We start from the raw sequence: 18,791 nt of genomic DNA, 5'->3' as shown, positions 1-18,791 counted from the left end.
GTTTTGCAAGATTGACATGGCTCCGCGGTGACAACCGGCCTGTTTTTACACCTTCCTTCTAAATAAGGAAGCGGCCCGTCGGGCATATGACCGCCGGTCCAATTTGGGAGCTGCCAACGAAGCCCATCACGCCCCATGTTCTCTCCCGCTCACTCTCGCGCTCGCTTGGATTGACAGCGATTGGGTTTTAGCGTTCGAACTGACCCCCGGCGGCGGTGAGGTCAGCGTGATGTCATCCTGAAGGTGAGTGATGTCATCCCGAAGATCTCCCAGGCAAGGCGAGCTTGCATTTTGGTGAGTGTGTGGTGCTCCCCATCCAGAGAGGTGAAACATGGTAATCATCATCGCCGCCACCGCCACCAGCTCAAGCTCTGCCGCCCTGCTCTTCTCATCTACTCATCTACCGAGGGTCTTATTGCGTTACACGCTCGCAGCCCCGACCTGCCTTCCAAAAATAAGCCCCTGCCACCATGCCGAAAGAAGAAAAACAAGAGTGGTATTTTTAGGGGCATTAATTTTGACCACGTGCCCCGAGGGTAAACCGGATGGCCACTGCGCAAAGGTTCCTCATCAGTATGTGCGAGAGCAGCGGGCGCTGGACGTGGACTGCGGTTGTTCTGCTGGGCTTTCTGCTTGGGGTCGTGTCCTCCTACCCCACCTTGAACAGGATTAATGCAACTTCACTGGAGAAAAGGTGGGAGACGCTCTTCTCGCGCTCCGTTTTGGGGATCTCGGTGGAGAAATCGGACCTGAACTGGGAGAGTGACTATTTGCTGGGCATTAAGAGAGTGCGGAGGCTGTACTGCAACGTGGGCATTATATATATATATATATATATATATATATATATATACACTGTAGGATATATCATTATTTTTAATTTAACTTTAATTATGCTAAATTAATATATATTTTAATTTGATTATTATTAGGCCCCTATCACTATTATTGTTGCATGTGTCCTAAAGCAATGACATATCTATTAAAATAAACCCTAGTGTCAATCACTGCCAAATTTCACGAGGCTCAAACATGACACGAATGCTTGGACGAATTTAGACGCCAACTAATTTTACACAGCGTCCATCTGCTTGTCGTACATGCCAGAACTGCAGGGCTTTTTTCCATGTCACAGTATAAGAAATGAGCCAGCATGGGAGAAAATGCAGAACAAAGGCTCTGTGCATCCCTTGGATCCACCCACAGAACGCATCATACAGATTGAGTAAATGAGCTGCCGTGTGCCACATTGTCATGTATGTAACACTGATGTTCTGTTCAATCAGGTCTAATAGAAATCTCAGCGGTAGAGAGAGGAGTGGTTAGTCTATACGGAGTGAAAAGCAAGCTGTTTGTCGCAATGAGCAGCCGCGGAAGGTTATACGGAACGGTAGGTATGCCTGTCGTTTGATTTCATTGTATTGTGCAGAAAACGCCACTTCAGTCTTGTAGTGTTAAATGGGTCAGTGACAAATAAGGATTCATCTAGTCTGAGGTGATAAAAATGCCAAGTTTAGTGGCAAGTTCTAGTTGGTTTCATAAAAAATATAGATATATTGATGTATTTATTTAATGGCTCTAAAATGTCAAGTGGTTTAACCATTAAGATAAACTTAAATATTTTCTATGGACTTTGAATACATGTGAGTGTACACAAATAAAAACAGTTTTCAACAAATATCAAGACATTTTCTTTCTTCGTTTGACATGAACAAAATGTGCCTTTTATTAAAGGTCACAACACCACCCAACATTTATGACTGTAATGTGCTGGCGCTACGAAATGAGGATTAGAATGTACATATCTAATTCTAATTCAAGTTTATTTGTACAGCGCTTTTCACGATACAAATCATTGCAAAGCAACTTTACAGCAAATTAAGTTTCTACAATATTTAGTGGTAAAACTTGTGGTGACTGTCAGTCAATGTACATATGGCAGAAATGTACGGAAAAATCAATTAAAGACGTAATCAAACAGACGATGGACACTATTAACAGCAATTATTATATGATGCAATCAAACTTATAGCAAAATGTGGTAAACCTTGAAGACTGGTGACTGAACGCCTGATACTGAAGGTAAACATTTACGAGAAAGACGTGTAGACCTAGGCCTATTTTTTCTACTGGACAACAGCCTTTTTATAGGCTACTGTTGTCTCTAGAACACCATTATCCAACTATCAAACCAACGGTTTGAAATCATACTGTGCCAAAAAGTGTTCGTGTGAAAATGGAACAGTTCGCACGATGGTGTAATCTTTTGATTCAAAAACTGAAATCAAAATAATTTTAATGTATTAAAAAAAAAACATTAGATTCTGACGAGAAAAAAAAGTCACATCAAGTCATTGAATCAAATGTGTCAATTTTCGTTTGATTCATTTGTGAAGTGCACTCAAATATGAGCATCATGCACTGGAATATGTCATTCGGTTTGGAAATGTCTTGATTCCTCAGCTGCACTTGATGTTACATTCAGTACATTGGCTTGTCATTCATTTTTAATAACTGTTGGCTCATATGAGCTGTGATGTTGTGCATGGCTTGAATGTAAATTTGACCTACTTTGCACATGGATTACTTAGATGCCAGATCTCACCATAAGTAACACATTATCTCTTTTGATGACATACGCTCTTAAAAATAAAGTTTTTTTTATTGGCACTGAGAGTTCCATTGAAACTTTCCATTCCACAAAAGATTCTTTCTGGTGAAAAAAAGGTTCTTAAGATTATTAAAATGTTCTTCACACTAAGAAAAATGGTTCTTTTGAAGAACTGTTCACTGAAATGTTCTTTGGGGAACCAAAAATGGTTCTTCTGTGGCATCTTAAACTCCCACTTTGGAACCTTTATTTTTAAGAGTGTAGCAGAATCATGCAATTAGACTGCATTTCAACCTTTGTAACTCCAGGGTCCTTCATTTGCCATGTGATATCAATCACTGTCAGTGGCAGTAGCTTCTACTTAAAAAAATAATAATGATGGTGAATTTAGAGCTTTGTCTAGCATACAGACTATGTGCATGTTATTAACAGTTCCACATTTTTGTGCAAGCGATAAATCTGATGTATTGATAAAATCTATTAATTAAAGTCACTTAAAAGATTTATGCCGTTGGCACAGTCAGAGATCAGTTAAGCAGACAAAGTCATTTTTACGCAATAGAAATTGAAGATAAAACTGCTGGACTGATAAGTTTGGCTTTTCTGATGTTCAGCTGATTGGCATCTCCATCAGAAGCAGCATGGGCCTTAAAAAGGTACCTTCAATCCACGTCCATGCTCTGTGGTGATTGTGAAAGATGTTAAAAAATTAATTCTCATTGAATTCTATGGAAACTGGAAATTAATTGCCTGGGTTTTGTAAGTTGGTTCATTACTCAGTACAATGAACTAGTGTTGCTTTGTGATTTTTACTGCACTTTACCCTAGTTAGATTAGAAAGGAGGGTGTATGGAGAGTATGTGATGGAGAAGTGGTGTGTAGGTCTTAGGAGGAGGATGGGAGGAGTAATACCAAACTAACTATCTAATCCATACCATTTTTAGAGGGCCTTCCGTGACGAGTGCAAGTTCAAGGAGACACTGCTGCCCAACAATTACAACGCATACGAGTCTTCCATTTACAAGGGCTTTTATATCGCCCTCAGCAAACATGGCCGCTTGAAGCGAGGCTACAAGGCTTCCCCAGCAATGACTGTCACACATTTCCTCCCACGTTTATGAGCAAACCTGGCAATAACACAATAATTTGCACATGTTGGATGTTCTCGTAGGTAACCCAAACATGCTAAGAGGTGAACTGCAAAGAACTAAAATAACACTTATGGTATTTATTCTCGTTAAAATAATAATAATAATAATAATATATGTATATTTCGGTAGCTTACTTTGTGTCTGAACTTTGTGTACATGCCATTCTTTGCTGCTTATGATTTCTATTATGAATATTATCGAGGAGCTTTTTTTGCCCTCTCACTTTTTTATGGGTGCTTGCCATAACTGGTGTAAACCTTACCCGGCACTGGACTAACATCCTCAGCTTTTAGAAGTGAAATGGATACTTTTTATTACCTCAAAGAGCCACGTCCGCATTGAAAAAAGTTATGGAGGGAAAAATAAATATCAGTTTACTCTGATCTTCATCTGTTCCACCATTTTTCTAGGGAGATGAAAGCACTTATTTTTCATGATTAGGTGGTGCCTTAGCCTCTGCTATTTTGCCTCCTTTTATGCATGCATGCAAGTAAGAGGTTTTTGTTCCATGTTTAGATCAACAACTAAATAGTTGACATTAAAAACCGATTGCATGCATCCTTATTGGGGGTTAAACTCAGAGAGGGCTATTTTACGCCTCATGCAAGCTCAGAATTTGACTGAAAGTCTGTGGACTGCTAGTCCTGAAAGGTTTGGGTGCTTCCATTTGAATGAATACTGATCAAGCTTGTGAAATGCATAGAATTGCATTAATCTTGAATTATGTGGCACCATTATACGATAGCATAGCTGTTGCTAAGTGATAAGAAAACCGCTCATTTTACTTATCAGATTACTGATTACTGATCAGATTGATACTAGTCAGTGGTGTCTATGTTTTACCTATACTGTCAGTGATCTCCAGTGAGGGCTCATTCACCAACATGTTGACTGCATACTTGAACTCCACCTCAAAAAGTCTTTGGAATGTAAAAACCAATACAACTGTCTTAATCTGTTTGAGATAACATAATTTGCTCATTACTTTGTTTGAATACCAAGCATAGACCCGAACACCTGTGCACACTCTTAAATTCCCAAATCAATTGACTTTATCTAGAGAATTTGGTTCAAGTCGCACTTGAAATTGAGTTGAACTTTGGCATTTGTAGGCATTCCCCTTCCCTGCCCCACTTTTTCTAGTTCTAGAATTACAGAAATAGTTCACCCCAAAATGAACATTTGCTGAAAATGTACTCACCCTCAGGCCATCCAAGATGTAGATGAGTTTGTTTCTTCATCAGAACGGATTTGGAGATGTTTAGCATTATATCACTTGCTCACCAGTGGATCCTCTGCAGTGAATGGGTGCCGTCAGAATGAGAGTCCAAACAGCTGATAAAAACATCACAATAATCCAGAAGTAATTCATACGACTCCAGCCCATCCATCTTGTAAAGTGAAAAAGCTGTGCAGAGAAATACGCACAGATCAAGCACTGTTTACAGGCAAAAACAGTTCTTAACAAATATGTTGGTGGATTTTGATGTGAAGATTTATTACAAACACACAGCTTTTCACTTCACAAGACATCATTTGATAGACTGGAGTAATATGGATTACCTGTAGATTATTGTGATCTTCTTCTCAGCTGTATGAACTCACTCTGACGGCACCCATTCACTACACGGTATCCATTGGCGAGCAAGTGATGGAATGCTAAATTTCCCCAATGTTTTAATGAAGGGAAAAAAACGTTACATCTTAGATGGCCTGACCGTGAGTAAAACTATTCCTTTAAAGATATAACAAACTTCTTTAAAGTCAAATAATATTAAATTATTTTTAGAATATTCGGTTAAAGACTGAGGCTCTCATTTTTCAAAGAAAATCTGTTCATTGCCATCTTCATTTTTCTTGCGGTTGCTGCTCACACTGCAACAATCAAGATCTGTTTATATCTTTGCTTCAATACCCTTAAAACACGTCATGTTAGAACACGTGTTGGATTTCTGTCGCAGCTGCAATGTGCAAGCGAGAATAAAAGGTTTGATATTCACTCCAGTATTAGCTGGTACATATCGACCTTGGTTTCTCTTGCATTACTGCTTTACTTGATATTTTGAGACCTCTCAATGCTACAGGAGAAGGACGTTATTTTTATAACAATTATGGCTGGGATGTTTGAGCCAGGTACACTGATATTTAGATTATATACAATATGCTCATGGAGTGTGTTTGTGACTTTTTTCTTAAAGGTATATTTCACCCAAAAATGAAGAAGCACTCTCATGTCTTTCCAAACCTGTGTGACATTCTTTCTTTGTGGAATGTAAAACAAGATATTTTAAAAATGTTTTGGACCCCATTGACTTATGTGTAAGAAAATTAGAAAGGAAGTTACACAGGTTTAGAACGACATGAATAAATAAAGACAGAATCTTAATTTTTGGGTGAACTGTCTGTTTAAGCAAACCTAAAACTATGGTCTATGGCTATGGTCATTTTTTATGTTCTGGGGATAAAGAGAGATTTTCAGCTGTATTATGTTGGAAATATGAATATACTAGTATTGACAGCTATGGATTTACAGTTCTTTGTACCTCAAATATGGCATGCAATGTGATTGCTTCAATGAAACTGTCGAAATGACTGCTTTTTTATGTATGTGATGACTGATGTTAATTTATTGATATGTATCTCCACTGTACCTTGTCCTCTATCACATTTCTGATCTCTTTATACTAAGATGAAATGAATAGAATTTTGCATGGTTTTTAATGCAAAATGATGGACAGAAATGTGTATCTAGAATTTAAGCCCTCTAAACTAAGTGCTTATACATAAACAGCTATTTCTCATGTAAGTTCCACCAGTTTCTTTGTACTGTACTTTGTCTCCAGCTTTGAAATGGCCCCGTTTGCGGCTTGCGAGATGATTGTAAGGGATGGTGCATGGGTGTGTGTCCTTGTATGCAGCCTTTGTGTTTTCTCAGTTTTGTATTCCTGCACTGAGGGGCAGACGCCCCCTCCAAATTCCCCTCCTATTTTCTAACATATACCTCACCTTCTGCCTTAGTTCCAATTTGTTGAAATGATTGTACGATATGTTGGAGCCAACAAACTTTTTGCCAATCATTTTGTTCTCTGAAAAAAAAGAAAGAAATGAGTGAGAATTCTAATATATTAAGAAAATGTTTCCTTTTATTTTTATACGTATGTGCTGTGCACAGCAGCCAACTGTATTACTGAAATGAAAATAAAAGGTTGTTTTTTAGCTTCTGTGTTTTTGCATTATACTTTAATCATAATTAAATTGGATTTTTAGTTAAACAGGTTTTGAAAGATTTAGATTGTAGGGGGTTAAAAAATATGGATGGTATTAGTTGGGATAGTGCCCCCTCATGTGGTCAAAATCAGAAATGCATGATTTCTTTTTTTTATCTGTGCTTTGATTATTTACGTAAGATTACCATCCTCTACCTTTTATTTCACAAACCTTTTTATTCACAGAATGAGCAAACAAATAGTAAATAAACTGACGATAAATAAAATAATGACATTTTTATCTTGTAAAGCTGTAACATTGTACTTAAACTAAAAATATAACATATTTTAAATATAAGATAAGAACTAAAGAAGAAAGTAATTAGTCAACATGTAAATGAATGAATAACAACGCACATTAGTCCTACAGCAATTTCAGATTTTTTTTACTTCAGTGATGTTGTAAAATCTGTGAATTTCCCAAATAAAATAAATTTATTTGGACTCCCAGAAGAACCACTTGACGGTAATATAAGCTGAATATGGTTGTATTGGGTAAAAGTCTACAACATAAGCTTGACAACTAGCTAGTTTGTAACTAGAGCTATCTCTGTATTTTATTCGGCCGCACCATTTGTTCTAGTCGTAAGCTCTCCGTAAAGTAATGCGTATCGCATATGACGTTTAGCCTCGACCAATGGCAGACTTTGAATACGTGAGCAGATCTTTGTATCCTTATCCTTGAAACTAACCTCTTTTCTTCCTCATGTAATTAAGTGAATAACATATATATTTTAGTAAATAAAGATGAATATATAAACACTTAGGCTATACACAAAACCAACCCTAAAAAAAAAAAAAAAAAACAAAGAAATTACAATTATGGTGCAAAATATTTAGGCTAGTAGTTGGTAAGTATTAATTTGGTGACCCTTCAAAACTAGGCTAAGGTTGTAACTTACGTAAAGCTGGCTCGACCAGCCCCTGGATACAACTGCCAGCTGTAGGTGATCAACTTAAAAGTTCTTGGATGGCAAACATGACCTTTTAACTAATTTTTCCCAGTTATATAAACTAGCAGTATGATGCCTCACTGTATCCTGAGCTCTTGCCTGATTCGGTGTGATCATGCGCACGGCCCATCTACTCTGCCTGGCTGCTCTAATCACCTCTACTCTAATAACTTGGCAGGTACAAAAGGAAACAATCCAAACAGATTTAACAAGAGAAAATCCGAGCAATACGGAGGCCCTGATCAGCATATACGGATATTTCCTGATGATGAAATTTAGTAATAGAATGAGGAAAGCCATTTATCAAAAGTCAAAAGGTAAGTTAAGTTTATTTTTTAACAAACAGGCACATTTCTACTTGTTTTGAATGTTTTAATAACATTATTGGCGCTCTTTTAATTCATAAAGGAGACATTTTACTGAAGAAGCAAGGACTGCTTCTCACTACTTTATATAAAATAAATTATATAATTTGCTTGGATACAACTAAAAACACATATATTTCAGTAAGTATTATTATTTTTATCAATATTGTAAACAATATCTGATTTTACAACATTTTTTAAAGACTTTTGCTATCTAATTACTATATTATGGATTAATATACACTTAATTATTATAGCTAAAATGACATAGCTAATAAATGGCAAATAAAATTATAATTCAAAAATAAAAAATGACCATTGTAAATAACTTGTAATTACAGTACTGTTCTAAAGTTTGGGGTCAGTAATTTTTTTGACAAGTTAATACTTCAATGTTAATGCAACAAAAGATTTCTATTTCAAATCACTGCTGTTCTTTTGAACTTTCCATTTATCAATTAATCATGAAAAAGGATTTAATAAAAATAAAATTAAAAAAAAAGCGTTAATAAAACATTATTATCCTCAGGTTAATAATGGCATTAATAAGGACTGTTTTAAAACAATTCACGGAAAGAATTCCCACCATGCTTTGTGTCCATGGAGGAATGATGCAATGATCAAGATTGTTGGAGCTAAAAGCCACACTGAGGCTTATAGTGCAGAATTACATCATTCTCTGCAGTCCAACAATTATAAAACACATCTCAGACGGAGAAGAAGCCAGTATATTGACCCATCTGATCCTTTGGGATTTGAGAATCCAAGGTCAAGGACCACTAATTATTGAAGATCAAATCGAGAGCATGAACATGAGCATGAGCGCAGCAGTAATGTTTCTAAAGAAACCATCACTTCCTATGATGACCCTTTACACATACTGCTCTCCAAGAGCCCTGTCAGTCCAAATTTACAAAAACAGAAGGAAAACAAGCAAGTTGCACCATCTGATCCATTCTGATCAAACTATTGACCTCTTAAAAATAAATGTTCATGAATGATTTTACAGCCTTGTACCAATGAAAACCATCTGTGAACGACCCAATACACTGACCTAAAGAACTTATAATGTAATTTTATGAAACCAAATGGTTTCAAGGAACCATATAACCAAAGACCTGTATATGATGCAATCTAGGGCCTCATGACCTCAATAGGTGAGGCTATTTAGGTCACTTTTTGGCAGTCCTTTCACCTTTTTAAATCAGTTAAAATTTTAACTACCTTGCAATGCTGTGGCAATGACATTGTTTTCATAAGAACTGTGCAAGAATCTTTTCCATTTATTGATGTAGGTAATATCATGAAATATATATTAATATATATAATAATATATATTATTATTAAAAAATATATAATTATTTAAAACAAACAAAAAAAATATATAAAATGCATTCAAACAATAAAAGGATTTTAAAAATACATGTTCTTTGCTTCCTGTCCTTGTTAATGTTATATATGTGCTGGAGTGTCACAGATTTTCCCATGAAATCTCTTAAATTTACTCTCTCAGAAGTTTCCCAGCACATTATATAAAAACAATCATTAATGTATTATATGATTAAATTGTTGTTGTAATGTAATGTTTTGTGTTTTTGAAATCTGACTTTTTACATTAATGCTTGATGATGATGAGAATCAAGTACAAAGACAGCAAATATTAAGATAAAGATACTGACAATCTATTTAAAACTGATGTTGCCATTTGCATCGGAGTGATATCAGTTGGACTTGTTGATGTTTGTTTGTAGTGATTATGTAATTTTAAACGAGGCAAACAGCATGTACAACCAACAATATATATTTTCTTTAATCAACAGATTGTTTAACTTTAAGAACACAATTTGGGTGCACGAGTTTTGCAGAAATAAATTAATTCAAACGTTCGCTCAACAAACACCTTAAAATGAGTTCAGAGTAGCTGAATATCTTCAATATTGACTGTTCTGTTCTGTTGAAGCACATGTCAGGACACTCTGCAACTATTATGCAAATATGAGGCACATATGCAGATATAAAAATATTGTGTTCTTGCATGTACGTTTTAGGTTCAGTAATCATTTAGGACAGGTTATTATAGTCATGATTTAAAGTTGAAAACAAAAGTTGTAACGTACAACATTAGTAAGAAAACATGCATAATATTATAGAAGCTGCAGTGATTCCAATGAGAAAAATGATAAAATAACACAAGAACATAGACAGAGGACATATTTATTTAGCTAAAATGTATACTTTTATAGCATTTAAAATTAAATCAATAACTTACACAAACTCTCATAAAGAATATTCAACACTTTTAAGAGTAAATATTTAATACTGCCAGTGTCTAAGTAGTAATCACACATATATAACATAGGATACTTATAGGATATATATATATATATATATATTGTAAACTCAAATCCTTTAGATATTTTTGAAAGATTGTCTTTCCAAAAGTTGATATGTTTTGTCTATTACAAAATTCTGTATGAGGAATCCAGGTAAAGTGCTTGAATATGACTAAATGTTTGCATAACACAAGTAAACATTTCATTGCTTTCTTACATTTTACCTTTTCATTTTTTAAACTGTTGCTCTTAACCTAAGACTTGATGTGATCTCTTCTGTTGATGAACACACATTTCAAGTCTGAAAGTGCAAGACCTGCATTACTACATTTCAAAGTGATAATAAATCGGCACATTCCGGTGTTCGGGCAGATGGAATATCGTTGAGCAGCATCTAAACCTCGGGGCATGGGGCACTTCACGTCCTCAAAGAAATACCTTATCGCTATGCTCATATAAGCCCCGTGGCCAACCACCAAGGCATGGACGGGCACATTCAAGACTCCATCATCTGGAAGTCCTGCAGGAGCCCTATCGGTCTCATCTGGTATTTCACCATCTTGTATTTTGTCTTGATGGTCATTAGCTATTCGCTGGAACATAGCCTTGAGAAAATCCTTGATTCGCACCTTTACCTGAAAACAAAAAAGACTTTCTATATACTGTAAAAATATGTACATAAAATTTGCCCGCGCTGTCTTCAAATAGCAGTATTAAAATATGCAATGTAAAATTCAGCCAGGAAACACAAATCAATTTTAGTATTGACACAGAACAATACTACCAACTGTCATGAAATCGAACGCACAGGATAGTGGGATATTTTAGACAGTGAAGGATACATCTATGCTGCCTTCAAAAATCGATCAGATGAAGGCATCTTGGTAGAAAGGATGTAACACGATCATTGAATTTGGACCTTGTTGCGTTCCTACCTCCGTATGCGGAGGCAGCATTTTTCAGATTTCGGATGCAGAAAGTGCTGCCAATTAGTTTTTTTTCCATCACAAACCCGTTATACTGACCATTAATTATTTTTGACAAAAAAAGACAGTGATTTCACCTGCTCCATGGTCTCTCCCTCTGGTGGAGTGAACTCTGGTAAAGGCTGCCCGGCTGCTTTAGCCAGATTTTTCATTTCTATGACTCGACCTCCCTCAGCTATACCAAAATTCTGGAGAAAAGAAATTGGTTTGAGATGCATATGAAACGTTACTTTGAATGGACAGACTTTGAGCTGACATTTTTCTTATTTTATCAAGCAGTAGTCTGTACTTACTCTCTCTTTAAGTGATGGATCCGCTACTAGTTCTATATCGTGACAGGTTCTGTTGTTCCTCACAATGATTTCCGCAGTCTGTAATTTTACAAAGTCGTGACTATTCCAATAACAAAAGTGTCAACAAATACACTGTGCAAACAAATACACACAAGAAAATTAGTATTTGTTACAAGAAGGGCATGTGCAACCTTATATCTTTAGCAATAGTTCCATATTGCAACTGAACAGAAATTGTCTGATGCAAAACATATGATGAGTATTATTGGTAATTTCTTTATCACATTAAATATACTTATTAATACTCAAAAGTACTCGCTTTAATGCTTACTGAATCTTATCCAAGGAAACATGCATTTCTTGCTCATTTGACCTGAATTTGATTTTGGTTATTTTGTCAAATTTGTGGGGAAACATCTCCCTCTACCTGTGACCAGCTTGTATGTTTCTACTAGACTTCTGCTAGTATGTTTCTGCTTACCTGCTTGGCACGTTTCATGTTACTGACAAACACATTTGTGAATTTTACATCCCTGAGGTACTGACCAGCAGCCTCAGACTGCCGTATCCCAATTTCAGAAAGCGGGGAGTCTATTTTCTGACCTAAAAGCAAAGAAATTATAGATATAGTTTGTGGTCAGGAGAGCATTTGCTGAGATATAGTAAATAGGCCAATAATTAATGCGTATAACTAATAGGCTAATGAAAGAACGGAAGGGATACTGATAGTTAGTTAGGGATAACAGATAATGTGTTTCTCCCTAAAAAATTACCTTGTAAAAGGCCATCTTTGTTGCACTGCGTCTCACCACTGGTAAACGAAAACAGCAAGAGTGATCAATAAAAACTACATTAACCAGCACACATTAAGTTAAACAGTTTGGGTTTTCCTAACTTAATGGATTTATGGTAGTAGGCTGTAAAAAATAAATAAACAAAGGATTATTCATAATGTCTTGCAATGAAGACAGCAGACTTTGCCCATGTCTATCTAACATGGGCAGTAACGGTAGAACTTATTTTTCGTTTTGTTTAAGCGAGTAGACCAGGTTAGGCCTACATCAAGTTTTGCCTCTGACCTTTCACTGGAAGAGGGATTCGTACTGACCTTTAAGCATAAGCTACAACAGACAGGAGTAATATGATATGAGGAGCCAAGTAAACTTTAAAGTAAATTCCCACTCTACTAAATGTCAGACAACCCTCATGTATTTTTACCGATCTACAGTAGCCTATAATGCCATGATGTGCTAATAGTGATTTATTTATAACTGCTTTAGCAAAGTATCATTAAAACTATTCTCTCGGATCAATTTTATTTACCATTACTGAATCAATAATGCAGTGATTATCAGTTGGCAATGTAGAATAGCAATGAATAAAAAAAAAATCGCATTCATTAAGTAAACAAAACAAATGAGGCAACTTACTGTCGGACTATCGTTAAACCAAAAGCGAGCATTGGTGCAGCTATTAAGATGCAGTTAACGGTGTCTTGAGGTTATAAGATGTTCATCCACTGAGCCCGGAGTCATTCACAAAATGTCACGCCACTTGTGTTTTCAAATAAGCGCCTATATGTGCTTCTTTGGTGTGACAGCACTGACAGCGCTTATCCCCGTAGCCTACTTGATTAGACGGAAGTTAGTACGCACGGCTGGTAGGTCCGATTCAATTTCACAAATCGGTTCTTTTGAACCGCTCAAAGAGCAATTCTTTTTATGTCAAAACCTTTACATCACTACGCGGTCCCATTAAGCTCTACATACCAATAAAGCTATATGTAAGCATTTTTTGTTTGTTTTGTTTACAAGGGTGCTATATGCAATTTATTTTATCCCAGTTTAACTTGTGGTAGCCGGAACAATAATAAAACGCATTTATATTTTCTGGTTGAACTAGTTCTATTTTTACATAAAATATTATTTGTTAAAACCATCTCTGTTTAGTAAGTTTACTGATAAAGTTGTCATGTCACACATATTTCCAGTGTCTTTAACAATCTGCATCCGGTTCGTGAACAGATTGTTCAGACCGGTTGTGCGCACGGTTGTGGCTAGAAGGGATACAGCAAAAACCGGAAGAAAACAATTAGTTAAATTTTATACCTATTAGTTTGTGTTTTATTAACGTCTACACCTACCCCAACCCTAAACCTAAACCTAAACCTACCCCTTACAATAATGCAAAAATAGTAATTATTGTTGTAGTGTGACAAAAATGACGCTATATTGATGTGCGCATGCCCAGTAGTTTTTACATGCCATCTAGCCTTAACCCGCACCGCACCAGCCCAACCGATTCCTTGAAAATATCCGACTCAAAAGTACAATTCGTTCACGAATCAGTCATATCATAGCTCACGCTGACGTAGAGGTTTGCAGTCACTCACTGGCGCCAGTGGCGCGTGGCGGGCTTTGAAATGGCACGATGTCTGTTAGAGTCGGTCATGTAACGGTTTTATTTTTGGCATTACATTAACTCGACAAATAGGTATTTTATTTTAAATTTTATATTTTTAATCGCTCACCAACTATTCCTCAGTTATAAAACATTATAAGACGTCGAACTACAATTTTTCATCTACTGAAATAAAGAGAACAGGAGACTGAATACTTCTTTAATGGTAAGTTTATTGACCTTAGCATACAGCATGTCCTCTCTTTTAACTTCATGCTCTCTCAATGACAAATTATTTGAGTTCAACAGAAATCCAAAGAATATCCACAGAGTTGCCAAGCCCTAATGATTTTACCTCATAATTCATCTCCTCAAAATCAGCTGTGACAATTTCTGACTTAGTTGTAATTATTCAGAGGATAATTCTGGAAGGAAACATTGTTGAACAGAAAAGTTAAACCTCTGCTTTAATTTTGAAATGTGTCATTTTCCATCTGGCCTGTGTCTGATAATAAACACTACCTTTACAGTCATTCTTTACCAGGTTATAACATGCCGGATAGGTTCCCATTGTTATTTTCAGCGTTAACTTTGCCAATAAAAGGGAACAATAACATAAGACCAACATAGCACCACACTCTTTAAAGCAGATTTATTGAACAGAGGTTGTGCAACAGACATAACTGAGGTACATGATATGGTTATAGTGGAGGAAGGAGGGCTTTTCTCAATGTTGTTGCTTATTTGATATTTACAGGTTTATATCCACTGATAAGGGCTGTGTACATAAGACATTGTCAAGCGTTCATCACCTCCTCCGTCCACTATTTCTGAAGTCTAGGTGGGAGCCTTGCTATTCATCTAAATTCAACTCTGCTGAATTTAGTAAATCAAACAGCAGAAATATCATAACCTCTTATTTGTGTGGTCCTTTCCAGGTTCCCGAAAAAACTGTTGTGAGTTGTGTGAGGTAATGGGAAAGTCTTTTATGTCCAGTAAACCTGAGGTATAGAGATACCACACTTACAGAATGTGACAGAGAAAGAAGAGAAGGAAAAAAGAGATTAAAAGGTAAAGAAACATGCCTTAATAAGAGCACACTGTACAAAGAGCATTTCCAGTCGAATACTCATTTCATGTTCTTCTCTTACCCTCTACCTCTGTATTCTCAAAGTATTCTGTAAGCAGTAAAATAATTATAATACAATTGTTTATAAAATAGCAGCACACTGATGTGACATCACAACTATGTAATGTTATTTTTGTGTATAAGATGAAACAAAAAAAATCATAGCTTTTTAGCAGCGGAAAAAACAATAACTCAATAACAATATTGACACTTGATTGACATCTTCACACTATTTCCATCTCTCATCACTTTGGAATACAGTATCATACCCCTTAAGGAACGTAACTTCGGTTCATATTCAAACTCAAACCACTTAGCCACCCATACAATGTTAACAGTACTGTAATTCATTTTCAGAGCAGAGCTGGGAAAATAATAGGACCGACTAACTTGATACAATAAGATTGACGGGGTTTTGGTGTGAGGATGGAGGAAATGTGGCTTGTGAGACTCAAGCATCACTAAGAACTGTTTCTGGAGAAAGAAAATGCATGAGTACACAAAAACATCTCCTTAACCCACAGAAAGACATGCACACAAGCACACATGCATACACAGATGGACACAAACCTAAACTCGACTGCCCCTTTTCAAGGTAAGCTATGAGAATTCAGCATATGAAAGCCGTTTTGTGCTGCTGATGCACCCTGTTTTTAGCCACTGTGAATGACTTGTGGATTATTTCAAACCCCATGCCAGTTCAACGTTTGGAAGCAGCATATTTAGGATGGCTGGGTAGTGGATATTATGCTTAAGCTCAGCAAAACAGGGTGAAAGTCTACATCAGACTCAAGGCACTATATAAAATTTTTTGCTGCAATGTTGCAGTTGCACAAGTCTTTTCAAATTGAAAACTGCCCTTGGAGCGTGCAAATCGAACAAAGATTTTTTCTTCCATTTCAGTGTTTTCTGTCATCTTGTTTGTTTTTTGGTCTTTTGTATTTATAATTTTTTATTTTTTAATTTGCATTAATATTATTATTTAGTTACTGTTGTTGTCATACATTGGTTTCCAATGCTTTAACGCTATAATGAACTGAACATGCCATGATCTAAACATGGGAAACCAGCCCAAAAAAGAAAAAGAGAGAGAAAAAAATAAAATTGAAAACATTAAAAATGGCTCCTTAACCTTAACCATTTGTTATCCATGGCAAATATGCTCTCTGAACTGAAACCGATGGAGTAACCTTCCCCAGTTATGCGCTAGCGGTATCAATGAAACTGGTTTAGATACTGGTCTGTAATTCAAACATGAGACATAAAAACTAAAGGACAAACAAATAAACAGACAAATAGATTAAAGATCTTAAATATCAGGTGATGTATGGAAACCAAAGCTGTTGTTTCTCCTTTGGCCTCCTTTCCTGCTTCTCCATATCTCCATATCAGCATATAACAAATCACCAAATCACATATCGGCATCCTCATCTCAGCAGCATGCTTCAAACCTCAAACCAACCAAGCTTCATCGTCATCGTCCTCGATCATTCTTGCCTACACATTCCTTTACTGCTAACATAATTAGCACACATTTGCTTGAAAACAACTCCACAACTCATTTTTCGGTCCCTGATGGGACCAACCATATATCAGCCTAAGGCTCCTTCAACACACTCACAACAAAATACGTAATAACATAATAAACTGTCTGTATACAATACAACTGTAATATTTAGTGGGAGGCTGCCATGAAAGACAACCTTACCCACATATTTTAAAAACAACTCTTCTTGCCTTTAGAAGATACAAGGGAACATAGTCGTCTCTGTCAGCTCCCTGTTCTTGCCTCCTCTTGTTCTGTGCACTGGGTTGGGCTCAGCCCTCAAGCAGTTTCCAGGCCAGTAAAAAAAAGCATTTAATATAAGGCACTGATACAGGAGGCCATCGAAGCATTGTGGAATCATGTACTATCCCCTGTCCAGTCCTTTGACCATGTGCCCACCACTGAACCAGTCTCTATGACCAAACACTTGCAGATAGATGATTAAACAAAGCCCACATGACTCACACAAGAGTGCTTGATATAGAGTAACTTGTACACGCTTGCACATGAGCCAACATACACCACACATAAATGCATGCACACAAGCAGCTTGACAAAAGCTTATTTGAAGTGTCTGTAACTTTAGCATCGAGAGCCAATAACTTGCTTGTTTAACAGGAATAATAATAATAATCATAATAAAATAATATTAATAGTCTATTCTCGTGATATAAGCCCGTTGCCCTTGCAAAAGAGCCCTGCGTTCTTAACATAAGACTTGTGTCTCACCACTCCTTTTTTAATCCCCCTTTCTGTTCCTAATGCACTTAGTACACAGCCAAGTGAATGGGTGCGTCCATTCATACTCATGGCACCTCATTGTGTGTTCAAGTTCAGGCATTCCAAAATGAACCCAAAAAAAAAAAAAAAAAAAATCCAAAATTTTTTCCATTTTGCTTTGCAATTTACATCAGTCTATGTAGTGGATGAGGTTTATGGGCATCCGAGGTAGCCCCACTTTTTGTCCCCTTTCAAGCCAGTCTGATACAGTAGACTCTCTATTTTGAAAAGCCCTTTACACTATAACTTTTGCATTAAATATCATATTATATTTACACAATCAAAAGAGTTTGCAAAATACTACATGCTTCCCTTCTAAGAGTCTAAGGCACCGTAGAGCTTTTTGCATCAGTATCAAATCATTTTAAAAATATCTATTTTTGTATCTAAAATAGCTTAGATTTTTTTATTTTTTTCCATTTATGGGAGCAATTTTTACTGGAAAATGAAGATAAAACTCTACAAAGACTAGCAAGCACTTTTCGTTGGGGTTGTTTGTTTTTTTGTCGTTTTTGTTTTTTGTTGTTGTTTTTTTTCCTCTTGAAGACTGATCACAGCGTTCCTGCAGCAAGCTCACAAGTTGATGTCTCGTACATCGGTTGGGGTGCTGGACTGGTCTTGGTCATCAAGTGCTTTGCTCCGGGGGCCACCCTGTTCCTGCTGCTGCTGTTTCTGCTGTTGCCGGCGACCCTCACTCAGGTTATTCATCAACACTCTCTCAATCTGCTCCTGGCATTCCTTTAACACATCCTACAATGCATCAGACACAAGGTGTTATACAAACAGGCCACTTACATAGCTGCAATGTCTGTACTTATCCAGAATCACTTCATCAGTAGTTTTACAGTCAAACCACAAAAATTATATATAATAATAATAATTATACACAATTATTATATACAATAATTACACATACACAACATATATATATACATACACACTACCGGTCAAAAGTTTGGGATCAGAATGATTTTTAAT

General features: G+C 36.4%; 2 protein-coding genes and 1 long non-coding RNA gene across 3 annotated transcripts; 2 read left to right on the top strand and 1 right to left on the bottom strand.

Moving 5' to 3' along the window:
• The first annotated feature begins 450 nt into the window (after nt 1-450).
• On the top strand, nt 451-4,965 carry LOC107701158 (fibroblast growth factor 6-like). The gene is made up of 3 exons (XM_016503125.1): nt 451-809; nt 1,274-1,390; nt 3,556-4,965. The coding sequence occupies exons 1-3, from the start codon at nt 546-548 to the stop codon at nt 3,730-3,732; spliced, it is 558 nt and encodes a 185-aa protein (XP_016358611.1). The 5' UTR covers nt 451-545; the 3' UTR covers nt 3,733-4,965.
• A 5,803-nt stretch (nt 4,966-10,768) lies between these two features.
• Nucleotides 10,769-13,638, bottom strand: tigara (TP53 induced glycolysis regulatory phosphatase a). The gene is made up of 6 exons (XM_016503189.1): nt 13,389-13,638; nt 12,732-12,769; nt 12,440-12,561; nt 11,959-12,036; nt 11,743-11,853; nt 10,769-11,314 (listed from the first exon to the last, which is right to left on the bottom strand). Exons 1-6 carry the CDS (start codon nt 13,418-13,420, stop codon nt 10,934-10,936), a joined length of 762 nt encoding a protein of 253 aa, XP_016358675.1. The 5' UTR covers nt 13,421-13,638; the 3' UTR covers nt 10,769-10,933.
• A 641-nt stretch (nt 13,639-14,279) lies between these two features.
• On the top strand, nt 14,280-17,915 carry LOC107700875 (uncharacterized). The gene is made up of 2 exons (XR_001635587.1): nt 14,280-14,584; nt 15,116-17,915. It is a non-coding gene; the product is annotated as an uncharacterized LOC107700875 (long non-coding RNA).
• The last annotated feature ends 876 nt before the right edge of the window (nt 17,916-18,791 follow it).

The sequence above is a fragment of the Sinocyclocheilus anshuiensis genome, unplaced genomic scaffold, assembly GCF_001515605.1.
Source record: "Sinocyclocheilus anshuiensis isolate Anshui unplaced genomic scaffold, SAMN03320099.WGS_v1.1 scaffold1423, whole genome shotgun sequence".
Lineage (NCBI taxonomy): Eukaryota > Metazoa > Chordata > Actinopteri > Cypriniformes > Cyprinidae > Sinocyclocheilus > Sinocyclocheilus anshuiensis.
Note: the sequence above shows the minus strand (reverse complement) of the source record. Positions and strands in the feature narration are given on the sequence as shown.

Bases quoted from the DNA above. Each gene is read 5' to 3' on its own strand.
- tigara (XM_016503189.1), bottom strand. From the start codon at position 13,420: ATGCTCGCTTTTGGTTTAACGATAGTCCGACA. The intron at 12,562-12,731 runs GTAATTTTTTAG...CTTTGCTTTTAG, and splicing joins CAAAGATGGCCTTTTACAAG to GTCAGAAAATAGACTCCCCG. The intron at 11,854-11,958 runs GTAAGTACAGAC...TCTTTTCTCCAG, and splicing joins ATCCATCACTTAAAGAGAGA to AATTTTGGTATAGCTGAGGG.
- LOC107701158 (XM_016503125.1), top strand. From the start codon at position 546: ATGGCCACTGCGCAAAGGTTCCTCATCAGTATGTGCGAGAGCAGCGGG. The intron at 810-1,273 runs GTGGGCATTATA...TAACACTGATGT, and splicing joins TGCGGAGGCTGTACTGCAAC to TCTGTTCAATCAGGTCTAAT. The intron at 1,391-3,555 runs GTAGGTATGCCT...TACCATTTTTAG, and splicing joins GCGGAAGGTTATACGGAACG to AGGGCCTTCCGTGACGAGTG.